The sequence below is a fragment of the Amblyomma maculatum genome, chromosome 9 (genome assembly GCF_055883805.1).
Source record: "Amblyomma maculatum isolate TAMU_Amacu chromosome 9, ASM5588380v1, whole genome shotgun sequence".
Taxonomy (NCBI): Eukaryota; Metazoa; Arthropoda; class Arachnida; order Ixodida; family Ixodidae; genus Amblyomma; species Amblyomma maculatum.
In genome coordinates, this window is record NC_139352.1 from 72,303,947 (window position 1) to 72,330,166 (window position 26,220).

A 26,220-nucleotide genomic window follows, 5' to 3' on the forward strand; every position below is an offset into this window, starting at 1 on the left:
AAAAAAACGAAACGGTTCTGCCCACAACAACGATTACGAAGCTCATATTGCCCTGCCCTCCCCCCCTCCCTCTTTTTTTTGAAGAAAGAGTAATCAGACATCATTTTCAACCGGCGACTTAACAGATTCATTACCTATTAGTGACGTCCTTGCCAACGCGCAAGCGAAATACGGATTTGCTTTGGCACTTTCTATTAGATATCTGTTTTTATAGGACATCGTCTTGAAAGAAAAAAATAAGAAGGGTGCATTGCAGCCTTTTTTTTCCTTTATTATATTTCGCAACCAAAACAAGCCAGTTGATTTTGTAAAGATGAACCGATGTACATGCAACCCTCGTAACTATAAAACTTTGTAATGAACATTCTTTTTTTTTTTCAAATAAAATAATAAACTCAGGTACACGAAGCTGAGTTTTCAAACGTGCTGAATAAAAAAATGTGTCTCAGTGGAGGTGCTGGGTATCGATCTCAGTACCTCTCGCATGCTAAGCGAGCTACACCCCCAGACGAGAGACAGCGCGTAGTCGAAGGAAATTTAGAGCAATAAATGAGATCGAATGGGGAGGGTGGTACCGCGCTCATTCCTTCGACACGGTTTCAGAAAACAAGACCTCTCCGCCGCCATGTAGCCAAGCCTGGCGCAACGTCTCAAGTATAGGCGCAGAAAGCGGCCGGGCGGCGTTTTTAAGATCGCAGTGTCCACGTTCTGGCTTATGGAGAGCTCTCGTATATTGCCGAAAACGTTTACTTGATATATTCTAACTTTGTTTTTGCTCTCCATTAATCACGGAAGCATATGGGCGTATGAATTTATCTAAAAAATTACAAGGGACTTTTGCGACTATAGTAGTGAAAGGCGAAAGCCTGAGTGCCGCATTCTGCTACGCAACTGATACTGATCAGTAACGACGTAATTAATCAATAATTGATCAATTATTTAGTCAATAAGTAGGTACGCAATTATTATCCATCAGCTAATTATTGAATCATTTAATTAGTCATCAAATAGTAATTAATGAATTCATTCATCAATTAGTCATTGATTAGTAATTGATCATTGATTGACATATGGCCATATATAAGGTACACATTCGCGCCTACTGTGGTGGCGCTCTGTGAGTGATACATACTTTTATGACGTCATCCCACCTCAGCCAATCAGAGCCGCTGCGGAACACATTTTGTCGACGACAGCATGAGCCATTAAAGGCTTTCGCCTGAATAGGCAAGATGATGCGCAAGCGCAATCGAAAAGTCGTGCGGTGCATTCCAGTCGGCAACCCAGAGCGAGTATCCTCCGCGAAACCGGAGAGCATGTTTTAAAGAGTAATTGGGATTCCTGTTGTCAGTGGTGATTTGATCGCGGTCGATAGGATATTCGGAGAGCTGTAACGTATCTCATATTTAAACCCAATTAATTCACCTTTCATCAAATTCATGAAAACCTTATGTATTTTTCGTTCCTTTATAATGCTTATGGGGGTGGCCGGTATTTGGAGAAAAAAAGAACTGAATGAACAAAAAAAAAATGAATGAAACAATGTGCTGCTTTCCCCATAATTCGAGATGGCTGTCAGTATCCCTTGCCCGTAATACCAAATATTCGATGTGGATTACCAACTGAGACCGGCCAAATCTGGCGGCGATTCTGTTTTTCTACGACTTCCTAGAGCGCACGCGAAAATCGTTGCGTAAATCACCAGTATAGAGTGCTTGTTTTATTAGCCCTTACTAAATTTTTTCATGGCACTTAATTATCGTCTTAAAATGTTAAACTCGAAGACGCCACTAAGGTGGCAGTACTTCCATTAGCTCAACTTGCAAAATCCAGACCTGAGAATTACAGAAGTCAGACCCCCCGATTCTGTGGTCATATAGTCGCTCTTCGATAGATAATATTAGAATACATTATAATTAGCTATTATAAATATATATTATATATTATAATTAAATAATGTAATATAGGAGACGCATCATTGGTGAAACAAATTCTAAACCAATCTGTAAGTATCTGAGCTTTTTTTTTTTGACGTTCAGGGCCGGTATTTTAATTATTTCGTCAAAGCAAAGTGCAGACGAGGGAGGCCAACTCAGTAGAAAAGATGAGGAAAAGCGCTATTACTAATAAAATTCTTAGCGAGTCCTCACGAGAGCGTACCGTTAATGTACTATTTTTCAAAAGATTTTGAAAAAGGAAACACTTTTTTTTATGACACGAAAGAGACATCTATATTAGGCCATATGGACATTCGGAAAATTGATAACACTGTTGGCAATGAAACGCAGTGTCGGCTTCCTGCCCGTCGTCGTCTTTCTTTTTACCAAGAAGGATGTGTTAGAGTTCACCATCACCCAAGTATGGAGGCTCATAAGAGATTTCGACGAATATGCACAAAATGAGGACTCGGAAACCTCAAGCACTCCTCCCTCCAACTTTTTTCTTCGGTGTTCCTCTTTTTTATATATAGCTTTTATTTTTAGGTTGCCTTTCTTTATATTTTGCTGACTAATTTATATCGAGCCATATATTCGTCCGGAGTAATAGGCATGCGACGCCGCAAAACCACACTGGACTAGCTGCACTGGTTTCACCGGGAGCAGTCTACTTTCTAAAGCGTCTTCAGGAGACTAATTGATCCATTAGATGAAACCAGGATTGCCTCTGGGATGGGCCTCGTCTCCAGCCTCATCCATTAATCATTCTTCCTGTGCTGTTTTCTTGGTCCTTTCTATTCTTGCCCAAAATGATGTGTAATACAGCATTGAAGAGCACACCCAATAAACCTATATTCCTCCGGTGCTGACTTTATAAGCGGTTGCGTCGAGTACGCCGTTGTGTGAAGCCAATACAAGCAATCACACACAGTTCGCAAGTTCTGTCGGGTCATATATAGGAAGCGGATTGCCATCAAGTGATAGTAAGAACAGAGGCCAGCTTCTACTAATCGCGCGCTCCGACTCAATGGCATCGAGTTCGTGCCACCAGGTACAGACCTGGGCAAGCTTATCTCGACGCCCTGCAACCATCCCCTGAAGAGGAGGCAAAACGAAATTTTGCAGCCAGCACAGGGTTTCAGTTTGCACTGAAGCGAGGCTGCTTAGAAATAAAAGTAAGCAACAATTGAATATGGCACTTAACAAAACAGTTCCAAGTCTGCTTCATCGTTATGTACAAGCCTGCTCACGAATTCACATACATACAAGTATGTTGCTTGCTCGTTAAGAGTGATGGTCACAGGTAAATAACACTGGGCTTCATATTGCAGAATTCATATCCAAGCAGATGACAGTACAACGTGAAGCCGATGCCGACTGTTGTAGTTTTCACAGTCATGCTGAGAATTTGCAAAGCCTTGCAATATTCAGCCCGTGATCGACATGCTTACGCGCGCGCGCGCGCGCGCGTGTGTGTGTGTGTGTGTGTGTGTGTGTGTGTGTGTGTGTGTGTGTGTGTGTGTGTGTGTGTGTGTGTGCGTGCGTGCGTGTGTGTGTGTGTGTGTGTTTGTGTGTGTGTGTGCGTGCGTGCGTGCGTGCGTGCGTGTGTGTGTGTGTTATTTTTCAGACAGACGGGACAACAGCGCGCTTGACATCACTAAAACAATGAGATGAGCAATGATTATGTGCTGCTCTGCTTGTCCTGCGAACATTTACAGATGCATGCAAGTTCTTTGTGTTATAATAACTAATACAAAGTATAAATCTGAAACTAGCAACTAGCGCTCAATACAGAAAACGTGGTACCGTGTCAATGCTTGATCACTGAGGAGTCCTTACAGCTGCTACTTTGGCTTATCTGTGGCGCTGCTTATTATTCTTGAATACTGTCAATCAATCAAGTGACATCAGCCTCTGCTGCAAATTGTATCTGCTACATCAAATCATATTCAATAATATCTGAATCTACAGTACCCTTTGCATGCGATAAAATGTAATTTGCAGAAGCGAGACTGAACAGCACGCTCTATAATATTGTTCAAATAACCGCCCTCTGTTAGTGTTTTATTGCTATAAATGCATCGCATGCCGCCTGATAACTTGTTCTAATATATTTCTATAACTTACATCCCTACGTAACAAGCGAAATTGGAATTAACAGCCAGTTGTAGCGCTTGCTGTACACATGTGGTCGTACATAACTGAAGAAAAGGGAAGCTTCAGGTACTGAGTACTATCATTCAGTGGTCAATACCTTAACGAAGGTACGGTATAATAAGAGTATTCCTTATTTTTCTAATAATTTTAGTTTCAGGGGGTATTTGGCTTTTTTTTTTTTCACAGTATGAATGCGGCTACCCTCACAACTCGGTTAGGCGGGATTACGAAGGACGTACACCTGCAAGTAGCATCAGTGTGGTTTTAAAATTTCGTAATAATCCCTAACACTTCTGTCGATGGCGGCCACCTATTATAATTCAGTCTTTCATTTCTTGAAGTTTTGAATGAGTTCAAGAGCGACAAGGAATAACCAACTGTCTGGCATTTCAAAACGGCAGGCTTGAAATGGCAGCGGTAAATTGCCGACTTGGGCTTCGGAGAGTATTTACACAAAACCCTGACACCAAAATTAAAAACTCAAGTAAAGCGGGGGAATGACAGAGCTTTGAGTGCAATTTTCTTCAATTTCGCGTCACGTGTGGACAAGACCAGGTGATTGCAATACTGCTTGGGGAGAAACGAAGCAAAGAAGTTGGCCAGTCATTGTCGCTTGAGTGTATGACCCTTCGCTTTTAAAAAAATTATATTTGGCACCTGATACTTTTAACCATAACATAGGCTTCTAACCGCGTAACCAGGCGAAAAGCGAGAAATACGAGATCGCCTCTTCCACCCGCTGTTTTCTCGGAGAAATTATTGTGCTTTGTTTTCTCATCGTTTTTTTTTTTTTCGGAAACAGTGGTTGGTGGTGGTGTTACGATTCTTTTCGTTCGGTTCTTGTCATACACTTATTTGTGCTTATTTATTCCAGCCACAGCGAGATAATAAAGAAATACCGGGGTGAAAATTTGGAAAATAAAGAACCCGTATGAAGTTCAATATCAATGAACTCATCACTTCTCTCAACCCTACCTTGAATGCATAACAGCCCCATATAGCTCTATACGCTTGCCTTCATAAGACCTCTCATTGTGGAAGCAGCCAAGCACAGAACTTGTTAGTACTGTATTGCAGATATTAGCCATATGCCATCTGAGATGGCTGTCTGTAAATGACGCCTCTTATTTACACTGGCCATCCTATAGTTTAGGCAAATGATTTTTCTACGCGATAGCATCCGGACCTGGTCGGGTCAGCACGGCGTGATGCCGTGATGGCGCACTGAAGAAATAAACAAATTAAAACACATAGCTAGTAGCAGAATTACAACTCACTCCACCGCGAACAGATCTGTTTCGTCGGCAGGAGCTTGAAATCATTACGACATTTTCGGATTGAATTACATTGGTTGTAAAGATCTTTGCCTTTAGAATAAGCAGACAATGAAAGGTCCTAAGTCATTACTGTGGAGAAGTCTGTCCAGCCGTGGCATCGATACGATCAACACTGTCTATTTTGCTAGTCTTTTGCTGTTATCAGAGCGACGTTTTATTGTCTCTATAACCATCCCACTACGACATTTCACTGTAGACGGCGTTCCCACCTTGTGGTTGTCCGAAAGCGAATCCAGGCTCCTAGTAGCCCGGCTAGGGTGGCATGGTAAAGGTACCTGACAAGTCATAATTATATGTTCAATCGTCTCCGTCTACCATCCGCACACCGCGCACATAGCATCTTGTTGTCCTTGCCGCCTATCCGCGCGTGTCATTTCTTAGTGCGCAGCAGCTGCACACGAGCATCTCGTTTTGGTCCAGAAGGTCTAGCTGTTTAATGTTTCTTATTGTTAGTAATGGTGTCTTGTACTTGATTACCAGTGCACGTATCTTCATTTTCCAGCGCGTACACAGAACGCAAAAGAGAAGGAAACGTTGCGCTCGGCGTTCCCAGTTGCAGTTTTTTCTTTTTATGGCATACTGACAGAAATGGAAAACATAAACAAACTAGTAACTGAAACCACTGGGCTGCAACGTACGAGCCGCGCATCTCTGCGAATACCGCATCATCATTCCAAACATTCCATAAATAAACCACTGTAGGAGTTCTTTGTTAACTTGGTGAATACTGATTAACCTCGCTTACTTGGGAAATGTCTCACATACGTGATAAAGTTCCATGATGCCGATAGATATTCATGGCATCTTGCATCTCAATCTCCCCGCACTTCAAAAATGTATGAAACATATACACTTGTAAAGAACTGACAACCATTCAGAAAGATTCCGTGAAAGATTCCATTCAGAAAGATTATAGCACCCGCTATAATGCACCCCCGTTCAGAGAACAGCCGGCCATGGTTGCAGCCAAACATACCGCTTGCTTAACAGCCAATCTCTAGCATTGTGATCGAGATGCTGACGTCCTCGTCAACTCCCGCATTCTCGCGTGTAAAACTAAGTCACTTGTGCGCAGGCTGAAGGCTGTCTAGTTGTCGTATATTTTCAGAAAAAAATATGGCTTGCAACAGCTCCGCAAGCGTCCCACTACAGCGCGGGAAGCCTTCCTGTTCGAATCTTGCTCACTTTTGCGTGTACCATCAAAACAAAAAATGTCCCCTAGCGACTTTTCTGTCTCATTAGTGTGTAAGTGTCGAACGTAACAGCGCTCCTAAAGTACAGTCTTTATCAAAAGTGTAGAGTCCAGGAGGTCCACCTCTGAGCCACTTCTTGCGGCTTGTAATGCCTTTCCTGTGCTCCGAATCTCGTGATGGTAAGATTTTTTTCCTACCATGCCCACTAGGACGGACGTCCACAAGCGATAAATCAGTACCACGAAAAGGCTCAGAAGCAGAATCCCTGGGCTGTACACTTTTGGCAAACGTTATACATAGGAAAACTATATTAATGCACCTGTCAAACATTCCCAACAAAGCTAGCGAATACATACACGTGCACTAACCACTCTTAGAATAGGTCACAACGCCGCCAAAGTGTGGCATTGATTTAGTGATCATCGCCAGAGCTCAAGCTTCAATGCTCCGTCGGTTTCAGCTGGTCAGGCGAAAGGAAGAGGGAATTTGGAGTTTCTTAACACTAATGAGCAGTTCCAATGCAATGAAGCTGTATCCAGTTAGACTGAGAATGTAGCACATCAGGAAAGCCAGATATGTATGGGGCCACTGAACCGACCTGAAAGCAGATTGTGACAGGAAGTGCTGCTCGTGAAAGAATCCTCGCATGTCGCTACAGGCTTTCGGTAGCGGATACATCATGACACTATAGCTCGAAGCAGCTGCTCGGTGTATCTCCCCAGCACATGCAGATGGCTGTAACTCGTATGTTCTGAGCACCTTAGCGTACTACGGCAGGGACTTGTGGTTAGCAGAAAACAGCCATTTTCTCCAGCTACTAGAGTAAGTGAGAAGTTTACTTATTTTTGGAGTACTGTTTGGATCAGTGCATAGGGGACAGGTTGCCTAGGTTCCAAATCCGATGTTGGTTTTGAATTCTACCACGTGTTAGGCATCAGTGATAGCTTTATTTTTATCTCGGTTCAAGAGCCCGCAATACACTTATGGCTTCCGTAGGCTCAACATTTTGCTCGTATTCGCCATAATTTCTGCTTTGGTTCAAAAGCCCACATTTACACTAGTTAATTCTAGAATAAAATTTTAGCATTCTCTTACATTCTACCTGGATTTAAAACCGAGTAGTCAATTCATTTTGGCCGTTATTTGCTCTAAAGCCAGCATTCTCTTAATTATTTCCCTTGATTCAAATGCATCCATTTCCTTTAATTCTTGCCTCGGCTGAAAAACTAATATTCCCCTTAGCTTCCGTCCTCGTTCAAAAGCGGACATTCCCCATTAGCTTCTTTCTTTCGTTCAGGACAACAATCTCCCCGTGTTTTGCCTTGGCTCAAAAGCGAGCCGACCCCATAGATTATCCTGAGTTCCGAAACCACTACTCTTCGTTGGAGGGTGAAGTCACTATTCTCCTTTAGAGTATGTCAGAAAAAAAGACAGGAAGCAATTGCCCCCAGCAGAACGATCAAACGCCTTTATGTGGACCCGATTTGCAGTAAATTTCGGTACATATTCCATCGATAGGTAAGACGTCCTTTTCCGCCTGGGTTTGGCAGCCACGGTGTGCGAAATGCCTAGAGCTGATTCATGATGCCGATAATAATAATAATAATAATAATAATAATAATAATAATAATAATAATAATAATAATAATAATAATAATAATAATTGATTCAAATGAAGGGAAAGGTGCAGTATCTGTCACACTTGTTTCCGCGAACAGCTGACCCAAGATTCACAATGCGGACAGTTTCGGATTAGTGAGTTCTAAATGCTGTTCAATTTGGGACCCCCTTTCTTTAATACAGGCAATGAGAAGAGCGGCGAGCTTCTTTCTATTAATTCTTTATGGACACTGCACCTTCGACTTGGGGCAATGTTCCCAGTGCGACCCGAGCAGATGCCGCCTGGAAAATAACTGCCTGTGCATGAGCACCCATCCTCCGGGTAATCTGACTGCTGCCGAGATGCCGCAGTTAGTGATGCTCACTTTCGACGACACCGTCAACGAGCAAAACATGGGCTTCTACCGAGAACTGCTGGCGCCAGGAAAGCGGCGCAACTTGGCCAACGGCTGCAACGTGGCCGCCACCTTCTTCATGTCAGCCGGATACACGGTCTACCCATTCGTGCACGAACTGCACAGTGCGGGCAACGAGATAGCGTTGCACTCGATCACGTGAGTGAGGACTCTATATTTGCATCCCAAGTAAAGAAGCATAGTTTGAATGCACTAACCCTGGAGTAAGAGCGGTGACCGCACTTAAGAGCATAGTGTGAATGCACTAACCCTGAAGTAAGAGCGGTGACCGCACTTAAGAGCATAGTGTGAATGCACTAACCCTGGAGTAAGAGCGGTGACCGCACTTAAGAGCATAGTGTGAATGCACTAACCCTGGAGAACGAGCGGTGACCGCACTTAAGAGCATAGTGTGAATGCACTAACCCTGGAGTAAGAGCGGTGACCGCACTTAAGAGCATAGTGTGAATGCACTAACCCTGGAGTAAGAGCGGTGACCGCACTTAAGAGCATAGTGTGAATGCACTAACCCTGGAGTAAGAGCCGTGACCGCACTTAAGAGCATAGTGTGAATGCCCTAACCCTGGAGTACGAGCGGTGACCGCACTTAAGAGCATAGTGTGAATGCACTAAGCTTGGTGTAAGAGCGGTGACCGCACTTAAGAGCATAGTGTGAATGCACTAACCCTGGAGTAAGAGCGATGACTGCACATTCATGAAAACCTCTTCACATATCTTATTACCGCGGTGGCAGCATTGTGGTAACTTCGATGGAAGTTTGCCGCTATCGTTCTCATTAAATGAGGTGCATCCTAATTGAGGAACACTTATATTTCGGTTCGCAAGGTTGATACCGGCAACCTGATGGCCGCTTTTGCAATTAAGAACTTAAAGCCAGAGCTTCTGCAGAGTTTAAACAGTGCAAAATTGAGAAAGCAAAAAAAGCATCTCTTGACAAATTGCAAAGCCTGTTGAAACCGTGTGGTGTCAACTTTGTGCCTCCGCTTCAGAGCTCCACGTTGGCATCACTGTGAATTACCACATCCTCTTTTATGCTTTACTCATCTGAAAGAAGGAATTCGGAATTGATCCTGACGGCACGTTACTGCCTGTAGCGTGGACTGTCACGCGACACCCGGCCGCATGCAGACTTCGGAGAACCTAAATGCTTTGAGGTCACGATGTGGTAGCCATTGCTGCATGTCTATACTAGGGGACAACTTTCTGTGGCAATGGAGACAAAGCTACGAGGGCCGGGCTTTCCTAACTGTATTACTACGCCATGTAGTTCCAAGTACCTGGCTTCGGCTGCGGTTTCGGCAACGCGCACGACGTACGCTGTCAAAAGCAGACAAGCGATACGAACGCGCGCAGAAATGAGCGGAGAAAAGCAGCCGACGCATCCCACCGGCCCCGCCTACACTCTTGCGTTTTACGAGATTGTCGACAGGCCGCGCAGCCATCGACATGAACACTGTCTATTAAACTCCCACCGTACTAACTAGTCCTGTAGTTTAAGCCTGATACAATAATAAGTTTAATAGTTCCGTAATGGTTTAACATTCCAGAGCATCCACTGCGAAATTTCTGGAGGCACTATATGCTTGTGCGGAGTGAGCTGGTGCGTTTCGGCTCCGTAGCTTCCATCACACTGCCACAGAAAGTTGTCCCCGAGTATAGTCGTGTGGTAGTATGACACAATCTACACTGCACAATAGCATTGAATAACCGCAGGCACCTTGATAACCTGACCTACTGGCGCACACTGGACGTCGCTGGCTGGGAGGCAGAATTTGTGGGCGTGCGCCACCTGCTGAGGGACTACGCACTCATCCCCGAGGAGGACATGGTGGGAGCCAGGGCACCCTTCCTTGAGATCGGGCCCGGAAGTGGATACGCCATGATGCAGAAACACGGATTCCTCTATGATTCTTCCGTCTACGTGAGGTGTGCATGTTTGACTGTTTGTGTCCGTTTTTTTTTTCCTTTTCAGCATCTCATGCGGCTGCTTTACAGTGACATGCCACAATATACGTTGCATTCTTCCTCTAGTCCTTGCTCCCACTGAAATGCCAACACAGAGCATTTTCCCAATGAATTCGCATTCTGGTAATTTGTATTTGACATGCAACTTGCAGGATGAAGGAAATTGAGAAATGTTTACTATGTCGCTGCGTAAATATTTAAACTAGCCTTAAGCATGGCGTTGGTGGGAAACTGCCTTCATAGTCCACGGTATCCCACTTAACTATACTTATCATCATATTTCGACGTAATTCATCTGCCATATTGACACCGCTACTAGAGCTCATTTGTACACTCTTAATTTTGGTTCCACATAAACGTCGCCAGTTCCACATAAGTTCCACATAAATCACTTTTTACAGATAATCTATCTGGAACCAGACGCTATCAGTTTGCTCTATGTGGAACCTCGTTTTTCCAACTTCAGCTCTATGTGGAAAGTCGGTTTTCCAATTTCAGCGCGTTCTACTTACCTGCAACGTGTTCGAAAGAAACGTGGCGTTCCAGGTAAACCCTGCAATGTCGAAAAAGAAAGTTTATTCCACTGGAAAATTTACGCTTGTGTTTTTCTCTCAAAGCAGTTGGCACCATTTGGAATATGGACCATGCCCACTGGTGCAACAAAAGGAGCAAACACAATTGGGAATTTTCCATTCGAAACCAGATGTCGTTTTTTGACTGAGTGGCTACAGTAGAGCACAAAATGTGTTTAGCATTACACGGCGCACTCAGTTCAATCGTTCAGTCGTGTCCGACTCTTCGTGACCTGATGAACCATGTCACGCCACGCTTTCCGGTCTCTCACTATCTTCCTAACATCACATAACTTCATCTGCAGTGCCTCGGGGATGCCATCTAACCATCGCGTTCGCTGCCTACCCCTTCTCCGGCGACCCTCAACCTTTCCCAACATCAAATCTTTCTCCAGCGACTCCTCTCTTCTCATCAGATCACCAAAGTAGCTGAGCTTTAACTTTAGAATTTGACCCTCCAATGAGCAGTCAGGATTTATGGTCGACAATATCGACTGATTTGATCTTCTGGCAGTCCAAGGAACTCTCAAGAGTCTTCGCGAGCACCACAATTCAAACGCGTCAATTCTTCGGCGGTCAGCCTTCTTCACAGTCCAACTCTCGCATCCATACATCACAACTGGAAAGACCATAGCACGAGTTATACGGATCTTGGTTGGCAGACTAATGTCTCTGCTCTTTGCTAGGCGGTCAAGGCTAACCATTGCTCTCTTTCCCAGAAGCAGGCGTCTCCTAATTTCATGGCTGCAGTCTCCTTCCGAGGTAATATTGGAGCTCAAGAAGAGAAAATCTGTCACAGCTTCTACTTCTTGTCCCTTGATGCACACAGCGCACAGCATACATTTGATTTCAAATTTGAGATTTTTTTATTATTGGCTTGACATTTAGAGCAAAGACATTTGCATAATATTTGGCACTAACGAGGGCTACAGTAACGGACATGTAAATATTAGGCTTGATTTGGATTCTTTCTTTTTATCTTGATTATTGGTACAGTTCTATTTCGCGTACACTGATGTCGTATATGTCTCGTATATTCTGGGGCTGCAGATTTTTATTACATAAATTTCTTTTTATTTTTTCCGGCTGTTCGTAACCGGAAGAGGAACTCTGCTTTTGAAGAAGCCGCTTCGAGTGCTGAATTTAAAAAAAAAAAAACGTTTTCGTCTTCCAATATTACTGCCAGACGACCCGCAATGCTGTGATGATTCAATGTCGAAGAAGGCCTAGTAAATATACATAATCCAAAAAAAATTGAGGGACAAAATATTCGTGCACATAATTCAATGCACTAGAGAAATGGTGTTTGGTGGTTGGCCACCACCATCTGAAGCTCACCATTGAATTGCCAATATTAAATGTAGCTTGAACACTATTTTTGGTTAAATTCTGCGGAAAACTCTCTGATGCCACGTTCTGCGGAAAGATTCTGCATATAAGGTCTGTTAGACTAGAATTAAAATAATGAAGGCCAGCAGCTTTGGATGGGCGCCGCTCATTTCATCGCCTGGGTTTGGTATATATGCGCGCAGACACTGTAGAGCCATGGCATCTGCGGTCAGCTGCGAGCGCGCTGCCAGGGCTAACCGCGGAGACAACGGCACAGCACACCGGCGCACTTTACGTTTCGCCTCTATATGCAAACGCGGCTGGCACGATTGGGTTCGAACATTAATTGGTACTCCGGTTGAGGCACTCTGAGAGTTGTGTACGACGCCCTCATTATCACATTCGCCGCAGCGGCGATCAGCCGCCGCGTGCGCGGCAATCTTTCTCAACATGGATGGAGGCTTAAGCAAGCCGCCGCGTGCGTGGGTGGAAATGAAACCCTCCATTTTACAGGCCAAGTTGCTTTATTGCTAAAACTCATAAGCAAAACCAAATAAATTTATTTGGCGCAAAACGCCGGCGAGAACATGGAATTTCTCTATTCCACAAGTTCCTGCTCAGCAAGCTGCGCGAACGAACGCTTGGTAACAAGTTTTTGCAACCGTGTGATTCACGCTACTAGCACATGCGTTCCAGTCACCTTACCTATCGTACGTGAGTGAGCCTCGGCTTCGAAAAAGCTCGTCACGACGCTTGCCACATAAAGTTCAATCTCCCTAAGCACACTAAACATTCAGCATACCTGCCACTATCAGGTAGAAGGGACCGTGCGCTTTGTTCCGTGACGCCGAGCCCGAGCTTCGCCGAAGATTGAAAGATAGCTAACGAAACTTGACAGTTCACACGCAGTATACGCGTCAGCAGGAGGGCGACCCGCGTGTGACAACGAAAGCGGCGCGAAGCGCTTCATCACGATAAGCCATGGTCACGTTCCCGATGACCACAAATCAGGGCGTCCTATCAACCACGCGACTTCGTTTTGTTGCGCTCCTCAGTGCTCTTCCTTTCTTGTCGCACCTAAGTCAGACGAAAGCTCACTGATTTCCAAGCTCCGTTAAAATTGACTATTGCGACTTCGACACCTATAGTTCCTATGATCCAGAAGGCAGCGGATAATTGATGTCAGAAGCGAATTGAGAACACGCAAGGTTTGTGCCTCCACGACACCCTGCAGCCGGCCTAGTGCCTAGGTAAGTGCTGACTGCTTGAAAACGTTGTGCTTAGTTTGAAATCGCGATGGCTCGTCACAAACAGATAGTATTATTTCCCTAACTCGCGAAAAACCAAGACTTCTCGCACACCTTAATGATATGCTGTGGGATGCAAGTCGTCCTTTGATTTTTGCTCGTTGTTACAAACTTTTCGCAAAAGCAGCCTTACAGAAAGCGCAGTCAGTATGTAAGCAGTGAACTAAAGGTAGCCGGATGTAAGTACACAGCTTCTATCCTGGTCGCGGCGGCCGCATTTCGATGGAGGCAAAAATCGTGTCTCCCATGGGCTGCGCGAAGTCAGTTAAAGAACCCCTCATGGTAAAAATTTACCGAGATGCCCACAAAGGCATCCCTCGATAGCCTGTGTCGCGCTGCTGTGGTAATCCATATAAGATAAAAAGAACACCGAATTGTGCAGGTATATTACCTATGCTGTCGGGCTCATTTTACTTTGATCGATTTAGTATTGGGTCTTTAGGATTAAAGTTGTACCCCGTTGGGATCTTAGTCTATTTTTGAATTGGTCATGATATATCACTCAAGTACAAAGCATCATCTCCTCGGTAACTTTTGGTATTAGTCGACAAGTAATATTACTTGCGTGCATGAGGTTGTGGTTATGTACATTTTCACAGCTGTTTTATATCTCGTTACACTCCGTCATTCTAACATTATTCTTCAAAAAAAAGTTTGGCAGGACCCCGCCGGGGTGGTGCAGTGGTTACGGCGCTCGACTACTGTTCCCAAGGACGCGGGATCGAATCCCGGCCTCGGCGACCGCTTTTCGATGGAGGCGAAAAGCAAGGTGCCCGTGTGCTGTGCGATATCAGTGCACGTTAAAGAACCCCAGGTGGTCGGAATTTCCAGAGTCCTCCACTACGGCGTCTCTCATAGCTATAAGTCGCTTTGGGACGTTAAACCCCTCAAACCAACCAAGTTTGGCAGGAGATATAAGTGGGCAACGAAGAGGTCGCTGCACTGAATGACACACATGCATGTGGCTTCAAACGCACCGTGGAACTGTTGACCGACGCGGCATTTCCCTTGGAATGGTGTATTTTACGAGGACACTCGCCTGTGGTGCATGGAACTTTACCAGGCGAGGTAAGTAAGTTTTCAGCGACAGCTTATACAACTTGTTCGGCCGAAAAGCCATCGGCGTTGTAGTTGTCGGCAACGCTTGTGGGAAATAACCGAGGGCTGCGTTGAAAAAAAAAAGTATCGTAGTTATTTATCGTTGTATTTAGTAATGGTTGACTGTGGTATGATATGCAATGGCGATTTAATGAAATCATTATAATGAAATATTAAGGAAATTAAAAAGTTATCAAATTGGAAGGGGTTGTTCAGTTGTGTCGAAATGCCCAAAATGAAAAGGCGATGATTGATGACGGTAATCATGAATATTTGTACTGTCTAATTGATTATTAAAATAATTGAAAAAGAGGTATTCAAAGCTGCCAAGTTGTCAAAATGTTCATAATGCGACAATACTTAATGATGCTAAACGAAAACATTTAGTGTGTTTAATTGATCAATTAATTGTTATAGCTGCAGAAATGAAACCTTTGAAAAGGAGGGATCAAAGTTGTTCAATATGCTCACAATGAAAAGGCAATGCTTCATTATGCTAATGAAGAAAATTTAGTGTGTAATCGACGAAATAACCATTTTATTATTCAAATTCGAAACATTGCTCATAATGTCAAATTACACAGAATGGAAAGCTAATGGAATTCCTGATGCTAAGTATCGATGTACAAAAATAATAATAAATAACACAAAGAAAAATTATGAAGCACAAAAAATAAAGGTACAAAATTATCCAATTTTGTTTGCTATATGGAGACCTGTTCTAAACATGGCCAATAGGTGATAGCAGGGAGGTGTATGTTCTGCTGAGAATAATGAATAAATATTTCTAGTAGAGAACCAAGGATTCAAAAGTTGGTACATTGCTGTCCGTGATTATTGTTCGATTTCAGCTTACTTTTGAGCCAAAATTTCGTTTTGAGGCTACGGTGGACATACTGGAAGCTAAGCTCATCGAAGGGAATCAAAAGCTACAGTTTGAAGACTTCTTTCTGACAGCTCCCTTTGCCCCAGAAGATCTACGTTCCATCTCATCACAGGTTATTAAATTCAATTTGGTTTGAAATGCAATACACACAAATCATTGCATACAAAGGAAAATGTCACGAATATTACTTTGCATTGTGTACCCTTCCAAGTGGCTGGCACGGAGCCTTACTAGAGAATGCAATGCATAAATACCAATCTTCTGCCGCTAATATTTGATTCTTCTTGCTTAAATTCAGTAGTAGCAAGAAAGTTTCTGTATCGAAGTGCGGTGCATAAATATGAACTCAATATCTGCTTCATGTACGAGAGACAGTATATACTGACTTGAGACGGTTTATATTATACTGACTTGTATAATATATAAACCAGCACTTAATTGTCACAAATAATGCTATTAATTGATGATCTTATTTCCATTATTATAACCACAATAAAGAAACATTTCTATTTTTTTTTTTTCGTTGAAGGGACCAAACTCGGAAGGAGCTTCACATGGATCGTGTATTTCTGTGACAGAGGAAGAACTAAGTCATGTGTGGGAAACATACTGTTCGCTTAACAGCGGAACTAGCATTGAACAAGCTTTGTTCTTGTGTTTGACGACGCACTTCATCATCACACTGGCATACCCCAATTCTTTTGGCCAACCTTTGCGATTACTTCAAACCGTGCTCTGTGAATGTCAGCCAATTGAGATATATCTCATGACTTCAAAGCTGAAATCTGTTCTATAGAACTAATCTAGGTGCAAAGTGCGTGCCAATTACGAAATGTTCTAGTGCCACTGAGGTATTATCGTGAAAGTTAGTCACACTTTTGTTGCTAAGTTAAATGATTTATTTATTCAAGGTCTACAAATATTTGATATGCCGTAGCTAAGGTACTAATTGCTTTATGAGCCACAAAATGGGCTCCAACAGCAAATCTAAGTGAGCAGTTCCTGGAGTCCACTTTTTCTGTTAACATAAACAACTTGGTTTACAGATTATTGTGAAAGGGCAATTTTTGATCTGCAATGTGGCGACCTCTAATGACCATGATCGCATGTGATGAGAAATCTTTGGAAATGCTCAAGAAACCAACTGATACTTGTGACATACCTTGTGACCAAATTCTGAGTCACACACGCCTTTGTATTCTTACTCAAATTACTTCAAGAATAGTTACTTTAAAAATTCATGCCGCCTACTGGTTCAGAAATATACAGCGCACTAGTGACAGGAACAAGAAATCTGGGCGCATACACAGGCACTGTGTTTACATCCCCTTTTTTTTTTTGTCCCTGCCACTATTGCACTCTATACTTCTGTACCATGAACCAGCAAGCCAGCCACTACATATTATCCTCATTGTTTCCTTAATTTTCATATTTCCTCGTGTTATTCTTTCAGTTATTACTTCCATGTTATTTTTTCTTCCCATTACGGTTAGGCCACTAACCCAGCTTGCCTTCTGCCTTTTCAATGATATTGCATCTCATTTCTTAAAATCACGAAACACACCGTAAATATCGCTATATAATCTAACGATAAAAAATATTTTAGTGAATAAAAATATGCAAACATTACTGTGCGAATCCCATATAAAGGCTTATTCTTGATGTCACCTCTTCATCCTTGCAGTTCGCGGAGATCATGAATATTTATGATTGCATTCGTTCAACTGTTTACTCATATTTGTTATAATTCGCATGCAAGCATTAGTAGTGATATGACACAATATTTGTGTACGCATATATTTTAATAAAGGGCATCATTTATGCAACCTTTATTATGCCGAAATCGAGTGTCTCACTACACATAACGGTTGTGGTTCATAACAGTTGCATGCTTTGGTCTCAGACGTTCTCAAAAACTTGTTTCCAAAAACTATAAATTACCTTACGCGGGATGACAAATCTGATTACCTGAAAAGGAAAATAAAAAAGGCAACAGCAGCAAGGAAATGTAAAATGTTTTTTTAAGGTCTAAAACAATGGACAGCCAGATTTATTTCTATTTAAAGGCTCTGCCCGGCGTTGAGGGGTTGATCGTAAAGGTCACACAAGGAAGCGATCAAAACACCAGTCTGGCCTTGATGTATGCTTAGATTTGCGGCAGTTTAATTTTTGTTTTAATTTTGCTGTTCTGTAGGCTTTTATGGGCGCTTGTATATCAACAGTGCAGTTTAGCCTTGCTCTTCTGTCTCCTGCTGTTGCCTCCTTATTTTATTTTCCAAGTTATTGAACCATGGGTTCTCAGTACTGAAAAACCATCCTTAAGAAAGCATTCTTTCATTCTTTGCTCTGCTCGTCTGCCCTTGATCATATTTCTTCTTTTTGAGGCAAAACGTACATGAACCCTGCCCATGATATTTGTCATGCCCAGCTGAAGAGAAGTCGTGTCTAAATGTTGGCTTGCGAACTGAGGCTCACTTTGAAGCATTATTCACTTTTTTATACTATGCACTGTCTTCTGCTGATCGTTCTACCTAGTCAACATAATTCTAATTATTTCATTCTGCTATTCACGAAACACCTGCACGTTAGTTTCATGTGATTGCAAGTACTTCAGCAGCAGCTAACACAAGACAATTCTGAGCATATGTGGGGTCAAGTAAACACTAAACACTGAATACCTCTCAGTTTAAAAGTAATGTCGACGGTGGAAACGTTTGTCTCACAGGTACAAGAGCTCTTGTAATGCAGTTAATTGCTGCTTGAGCACATTTGGCTCCCCTGTTAGCAGTGATGTCGAGCAGCAATCGAGAAAATCAACCAAGTTGAGCTCTCCTGCCGGGCAGCAACTTCGAGAAGGGAAGCCATCGAATGGCTCAACCACCAAGCAAGTTGGGCACCCCTGTGAGGCATCAATTTCGAGGAGAGAAGCCAGCAAATAAGTTGAAACAACGTCCAGAATACGTGGAACGGTTTTCCAGTTACATGCATGCTCCGCATAAAACCCTTAAAATTTAACTGGAACGTTGTTCCGCATATACAGTCTAGCTTTATCTGGAACACTGCCCCACATATATAAGCGGAACTTTTTAAAAAAAAGTTCCGCTTCCTAACTGGAACTTTATGTGGAACCAGATTAAGAGTGTAGCGTCATTAGTTTGCCGTATTTGCACTTTGAGGTCTTCGAACGTCTTCACCGGTGCTCTTACCTGCACCTATGAAAACTCCTTTATGACTTATATTTGATGCTATATGGGCATGTGTTCGCGCTAACTGGTGTACAGAATGCTGGCGCATGCACTATTCACACCACCTCTCCCCTTCTACCGCTTTCTTCGCAACGCAAACCCGCGTCACCTGCCCCCCCCCCCCCCCCCCCCCCCCTCCGCAGTGACAACATCCACTTTTAAGATATTAATAACTGGACAAGAGCACATAATCTGCATACGATATTTTAAACACTTTACCATCAGTACGACTAAAGCGATCGCCTCCTTACACTACTGTGTGTATAAACAGGTAAGACACAGTGCATTGAAATGGTTGATATGCTCAAACCCCGTCCGATTTGGCAGCCCAGTTCCTAACTTTAGTTATCTGGACCTCTACTCGGTATGTTCGCCTTCGTTCATATTAGGTTCCTAGCAGCTGTCACTTCCTACACTCTTAATCTGGTTCCACCTACATTCCGCTTATAAGTGAAAATTTTAAAAAAGTTCCATTTAATAAGCGGAACTTTTTTGAAAGTTCCACTTATAACTGAAACCTATGTGGAACGAGATTAAGAGTGCACTTAATCAATTTTATTAATACAAGGGACTCTAACAGATCTTTAAAACTTACAGACGTATCATTGCACTGAATGTTCAACATGAGCCGTAAAACATGCATTTTGTTTCATCGGGGCAGTACCAGGGTTAATTGCTTGCGCTAAGCATGGCGACATCACAGGATGAATGCAATTTGTCTCACTTCCCAATTACAGGCAAAATGAATTCCCGCAGTTTCCTTACACCTTGGACTACGGCGTGCGAGGCTGTGAGAACATTATCTGTCCCAGCGGTGCCTTCAATGGACTGTGGTTGGTGCCCATGAACATGTTTGTACTGAGCACGCTGGCTGACAACGGGACACGCGTCGAGTGCTTCGGCTCGATGCCAGACTGGTGTCGCCCACAGCCGAACACAACTCCCGACATGTTCAACTACCTCAGGTATACGACCCAAGCACAGTGTGACGTGCATGATACGCGCTCCGTGCTGTTATTTCCTATCTCAGATCGAACCACCGTCTTTCTGCTGGCCCACCTTTTAAGGTATTCCCCACAGAAAAAAAATTGTATGAGACATTAACCTCACATTTTCTCACACAATCTCACTCTATTCACATAAGAAACTACATACAAGTCGCATAGATTTGCATAAGGTCTCATATTTTCTTACATATTATCATAAATTATGCACGATATTTTGTAATAGTGATGTGAACCGTATGAGAGTCTATGCGATTAGATGAGATTTTATGAGGTTATTGCCCTGTAGAACTTTTGGCTTTTCAGTAGGGTTATTTCAAACTGACTCCCACCTGTCAGAAACAAGTACAAAACAACTAGATGTTGGTGCATATCCTTATACTGGCAATACCAGACTTAAAACGCGCGGATTTATAAAATTTATGTTTAAATTAATAAAGAAAGGCAAGCCAGTACCGATGGTACGCCATACGGAGCTCAAACCTCGCGTTCGAACAGTGTGAACCTGATATTCATTTTAGTTGTTCAAAATGATGCTCTGTCGAATTTGGAATATCATCGGTACGGTTATCAAAACGAAAAAAAAGGAAGTCATTGTACGTGACTATTTGCGCATATGTGGTATATGCATGCATATGTCCCTCTATAAAGGGGGGGGGGCACAATTTATGCTAGCATCTGTTCATGCATGTCTTCTAGGTAACAGGGAAACAATATGGGAACAAAATATTACGCTTAATGTAACTTCAAGAGTGAACAAAGATAAATTCTCGTTTACAAGATCAATTTTCATTTTATTTTAATACCCTCATCTCTTTGTTCCCACAGGACTAACTTTGAACGCTTCTACCAAACGAACAGGGCACCGTTTCCGTTGTTCATCCACGAAAACTGGTTGTGGGAACCGGAGCGCAAGAAGGGCTATCTGTCCTTCATCGACTGGCTGCTCACCAAGAAAGATGTGTTCCTTGTCACCATCCAAGAAGTGGTGAATTTCATGCAAGACCCCAAACCACTGGGAAATTACTCGCAGAAAATTTGTTCGAGAGCCACTGAGTTTCGGCACTGTCCAGAGGTTCACACGTGCAACTTTCCGCAGTCTTCGATCCCAGAAACAAAGTACCTGTTTGGCTGCAGGCCTTGTCCAAGCAAATACCCATGGATTGATGATGTGAAGCTGGAGGGTACAAGCGATCACGCTAAGCCTACCTCGGCAGACCAAAGCTATGGCGCAGTGTCCGTTGTGCTGTGCTTTGTCCTGCTGTTTTTCATCTGCGTTGCCGCTAAGCTTTCGATCCCTATGTTTGCCTCAGGACGCCGAAAGAACTCTCATATCTTGTAACTGATCAGGAAAGCCTCGGTTGGGTGGGCGTACCGCCGGCTTCTGGGCTAGTTTTGCGCCGCTCCGTAAAGGCCCCAGCTGTGATCGCGCCTGTTCGGTGGAATCACCAACTTCTACAGTCAGCTGCAGTGCTCAGTGCATCTCTCCAGCACACAAGTCCCAGCTACCCGTTCCCCCAGTGCACCGACGTCAAGGCACTGAAGTCAAAGCAGGACGACGTAACTGGCACCATTGCTTATATACGACAGAGGTGAAAGTTGATGCAAAGCATAGAAGCATACTCTACGTATCGCAACCAGAAGTTTCCGGAACGCTTAAGAAACATTGAACGCTATACGAATGCATTGTTCGATTGCTTCCTTTTTTCCCCTTGGGAGGGCGGGTAGAGATGGGGAGAAATTAGCTATCCTTTAGGGAATGCTCAGTTCTGTACTTGTGCGGTGCAGTGAGGTTGTAGTGTTGGAGTTGGCTTTCTATGTGTGTCTTGTGTCGAAGTGTCTGTTGTCATTTAGACTGTATAAATGCTTCTGGTGTATTTAGCGTGTCTCGCTTGACCGTTCGTTCTTCCTGAGTGTTTACGCTGAGACGCGAGCAACATACAATAAAAACAAGCATAACATGATACTTTGAGTAAATAAAAAGTTTACCTAATTCAGCTCCTAACTTCCGAGCAGTGGGAGGCCGTGCTGCTCAGCTCCGACCCGGAGATCCAACTCCGGGCAGTGGAGCGGGCCAACGAGGTCGCGGTTAGCCACAGGCTGACCGTCATCTAGCGCGACCGAGAACTCACCTTAAACCACTTTCTGCCGGTGAATAAATGTTTTCCAATCAATCAATCAATGTATCAGTTTTTACTTCTGCATTCTTGTTTTCTTATCGCGATAGGATATTATTTTCTGCCCTATGACCGTCATAGAAACTTAAATGTGCTAAAGAATATTTCATTCTTTGTCAGCCAGCTGAATATAACAAATACACCCACTCAGTAACCTGTGTGCAAAAAACCCTTACAGGATTCTACAGCAAAAAAAAATTAAAAAAGCGCACTTTCTAGTCGCTAGTCCATTGCCCACGTTGTATTTCGTGTTTTACTTTGATCTGCAAGTGCTGGGTATATTGATCCCACTACCTCTCGCATGCTAAGCGATTGATCTACCATCCGAGATACACCTCCGGACGGGGAGCAGAGCGAAGTAGAGGGGAATTTAAAGGGTACAGGCGATTAAACTGGAGAGGGGAACAGCTCACTTACCGCTTCGCGCCGTTTCGGAAAACTTGGCAAGGGGCCACAGCTCGTAGGCATGGTAAACGCGAGGTGTGAACAATTGAAATCATTTCATACCTGGTCTTTCAAGATAGCATGCTGAAGAGAAGTTTATTGCAGCTCCGAAAACTGAGGATCACACACTATATACTATACACACTGTCCAACACTATATCAAACAATGATATACAAGCTGCTCATATACACACTACATACTATACACACTGGTCAACACTATATCAAACGATGATATAGAAGCTGCTCATATACACACTATATACTATACTACACTGTCCAACACTATATCAAACAATGATATACAAGCTGCTCATATACACATGCTCATGTACACACTATATACTATACACACTGCCCAACACTACATCAAACAATGATATACAAGCTGCTCATATACACACTGCCCAACACTATATCAAACAATGATATACAAGCTGCTCATATACACACTATATACTATACACACTGTCCAACACTATATCAAACAATGATATACAAGCTGCTCATATACACACTATATACTATACTACACTGTCCAACACTATATAAAACAATGATATACAAGCTGCTCATATACACATGCTCATGTACACGCTATATACTACACACACTGCCCAACACTATATCAAACAATGATATACAAGCTGCTCATATACACACTATATACTTATACACACTGTCCAACACTATATCAAACAATGATATACAAGCTGCTCATATACAAACTATATACTATACTACACTGTCCAACACTATATCAAACAATGATATACAAGCTGCTCATATACACACTATATACTATACTACACTGTCCAACACTATATCAAACAATGATATACAAGCTGCTCATATACACATGCTCATGTACACACTATATACTATACACACTGCCCAACACTACATCAAACAATGATATACAAGCTGCTCATATACACACTGCCCAACACTATATCAAACAATGATATACAAGCTGCTCATATACACACTATATACTATACACACTGTCCAACACTATATCAAACAATGATATACAAGCTGCTCATATACACATGCTCATATACACATTCTACACCATACACACTGCCCAACAATATATCAAACAATGTTATACTAGCTGCTCATATACACACTATATACTTTACACACTGCCCAACACTATATCAAACAAGGATATATAAGCTGCAGGTCCGTTCTGCACAGCTACCATTGCACTAATGCCAAGCTAGAAAGCACACAACATGCACGTGTTAAGACTCCAACATCTCCCCCCCCCCCCCCACAAAAAAATGGGGGAAAAAAGAGGGGGGGACGTTCAGAAGAAACTCAATACAACAGTACCGGTATGGCGAGACCATCCGGACGAACAACAAAGAAACGTGTATGCCAGCGCTGCAGGAACCACGCCTCCCCATCTATTTCCAGACGCTATCTGCTCTCGGTCAAGTTATGAACTGTCTACTGGAGGCACGGCAAAGGGTTTTGCTTTCGATTTAGAGAAAGTATTACGTCTGGCTAAGAAAGGCAAACCAACAATAAATTTCAGACAGCGGGTTTATTCAAAAGGCGCAATCACATATGTTTATTAAAATTATTCGGAAGCATAAGAAGAAAACATGATGTCCACATGTGGGACGGGTTCCATGTTGTAAAACCCTGCACTAACCACCTAATACACACTGATTGCTGTCAACGAAACCAATAAGCCGAAAGAGTGCTAGATGAATAACATATTGGCAGACTGTTCAATGCAACTGTTTGAAGTTGCAAAAAAATATTTCACACGAGACATTTTTGTTTTGGTGACAACTAAAAGAAACAGTGATGAAAAAAAAAGTATCCAGTGGAGGTGCTGGGTATCGATCCCAGTACCTCTCGCATGCTAAGCGAGCGCTCTACCATCTGAGCTACACCCCTTTTTTTTCTTTATTGCCGTGAAACACAAACCAAAAATACACATGATAAAACACGTCAACTACACTTGAGCTAACGCGTACGCGGCTAAAATCTTTTCAAGTGCACCAACTCATCAAACAGAGAATGCCATTGTGGCGGATCCTGCTGCATCCTGAAAGTTTCGCGTGTATACACAGCACTTTCAATAAAGTTTTCACGCGCAGATCGTGTATCTATATCTGCATGACGCACCTGCATTCGTGTTTTCCACAAACTATGGAGGCCAAGAAGCATAATTAAATCATAAGGCGCATCATCGTTCTGCACTGGTAGGAACCTTATACCGTAAGGAGTTAATGGAAGTTCCTTTTTAATTGTCCTTTGGAGGACGTCCCATAGAAAGACAGCATCCCAACACTAAGAAAACGTGTTCAATTGTTTCCGGTTTTTTGCACAACAGGCAATTTGTTGTCCATTGGGACGAAGATACCTTTTTCGTTCAACCAGGTTTTAACAGGGAGCGTATTGGAGTGAAGTTTGAAAAGGAACGTTTTAGCTGATGGCCTCACGGGCATCTTCTTAACTCTTTTCAAAACGTCCTGCCCTGGGCCTCCACAGTGTAATGCCCGGTATAAAGGCACCGGCAGCATCACGTCAATGAGATCTTTATACAGTTTTTTTCTGGGAACATTGGAAAGATAAAAGAAAACCGCACTTCTAGCAACTTGCACGAAAAAACAACCTCGCGCAGGTAGCCAGTCACAGTACCAGGCATGTTTTCACATGACACAATCCATTCAGGGAGCAGCCTCTGCAATCGCACTTGCATCACAGTTCTTAAAAAGGTATCTTTTTGATCACGGAGGAATATAAATCGCGAGACCACCTGACGCAAGAACAGATGTGCAAGGCCAAGCCCGCCCCTTTTAACAGAAATAAACAAATTCGTCCGGGTGGCTTTTTCCCATGTGGATGCCCAAATAAAAACAGCAAAAACGCGGTGCATTTTCTGAATTGAGGTTCGTGAGATACACAACACATTTATGAGGTACCACAGCCTCGAAATAAGAAAAACATTGCAAATAGAAGCGCGCGAAAACATTGACAGTTGCCTTCCTTGCCACGCATCCGCTTTTTCTTTCACTCTGGATGTTTCTTCCACCCAGTGCACGTTGGGATCTTGATAACATTCTAAAGGCACGCCTAGATATCGTGTTGGGAGAGCAGACCACCGCAGCTTACAGAAGAAATCAGGTGTCACGTCCCAATCACCGTGGCAAAACCCAGAGCTTTTCTCCCAATTGATCTTGCATCCGGTTTGATCACAAAATGTTTGGACGACACCCGTAACTTCACAGATGCTCTTTCTAGTTGCACAAAACACTGCTATGTCATCAGCATATGCCAGCATTTTCACGTGTGCTGATTGCAGCTTGAACCCTAAAATGCGATCGCTATCAATGATAGCCAAGCAAAGTGGCTCTAAATACAGTGCAAAAAGCAAGGGTGAGAGCGGGCAGCCCTGCCTTACTGATGACCGTACTGCGATGCTGTCAGTCAGTTCACCATTCACAATAATACGGGTCGTGCAGTTCGCATAAGCCATTTTAACACCCTCCACTATGACGTAACCAAGG

At 43.1% G+C, this 26,220-nt stretch overlaps 1 protein-coding gene and 1 non-coding gene across 2 annotated transcripts; one reads left to right on the plus strand and one right to left on the minus strand.

The window, feature by feature from the left end:
* Positions 1–2,277: 2,277 nt before the first annotated feature.
* On the plus strand, positions 2,278–22,213 carry LOC146179396 (chitin deacetylase 7-like). The gene is made up of 5 exons (XM_084580185.1): positions 2,278–2,358; positions 8,506–8,798; positions 10,374–10,586; positions 19,800–20,027; positions 20,895–22,213. The coding sequence occupies exons 1-5, from the start codon at positions 2,278–2,280 to the stop codon at positions 21,406–21,408; spliced, it is 1,329 nt and encodes a 442-aa protein (XP_084436311.1). The 3' UTR covers positions 21,409–22,213.
* A 2,318-nt stretch (positions 22,214–24,531) lies between these two features.
* TRNAA-AGC (transfer RNA alanine (anticodon AGC)) lies at positions 24,532–24,604 on the minus strand. Its single transcript has one exon. It is a non-coding gene; the product is annotated as a tRNA-Ala (tRNA).
* Positions 24,605–26,220: the final 1,616 nt, after the last annotated feature.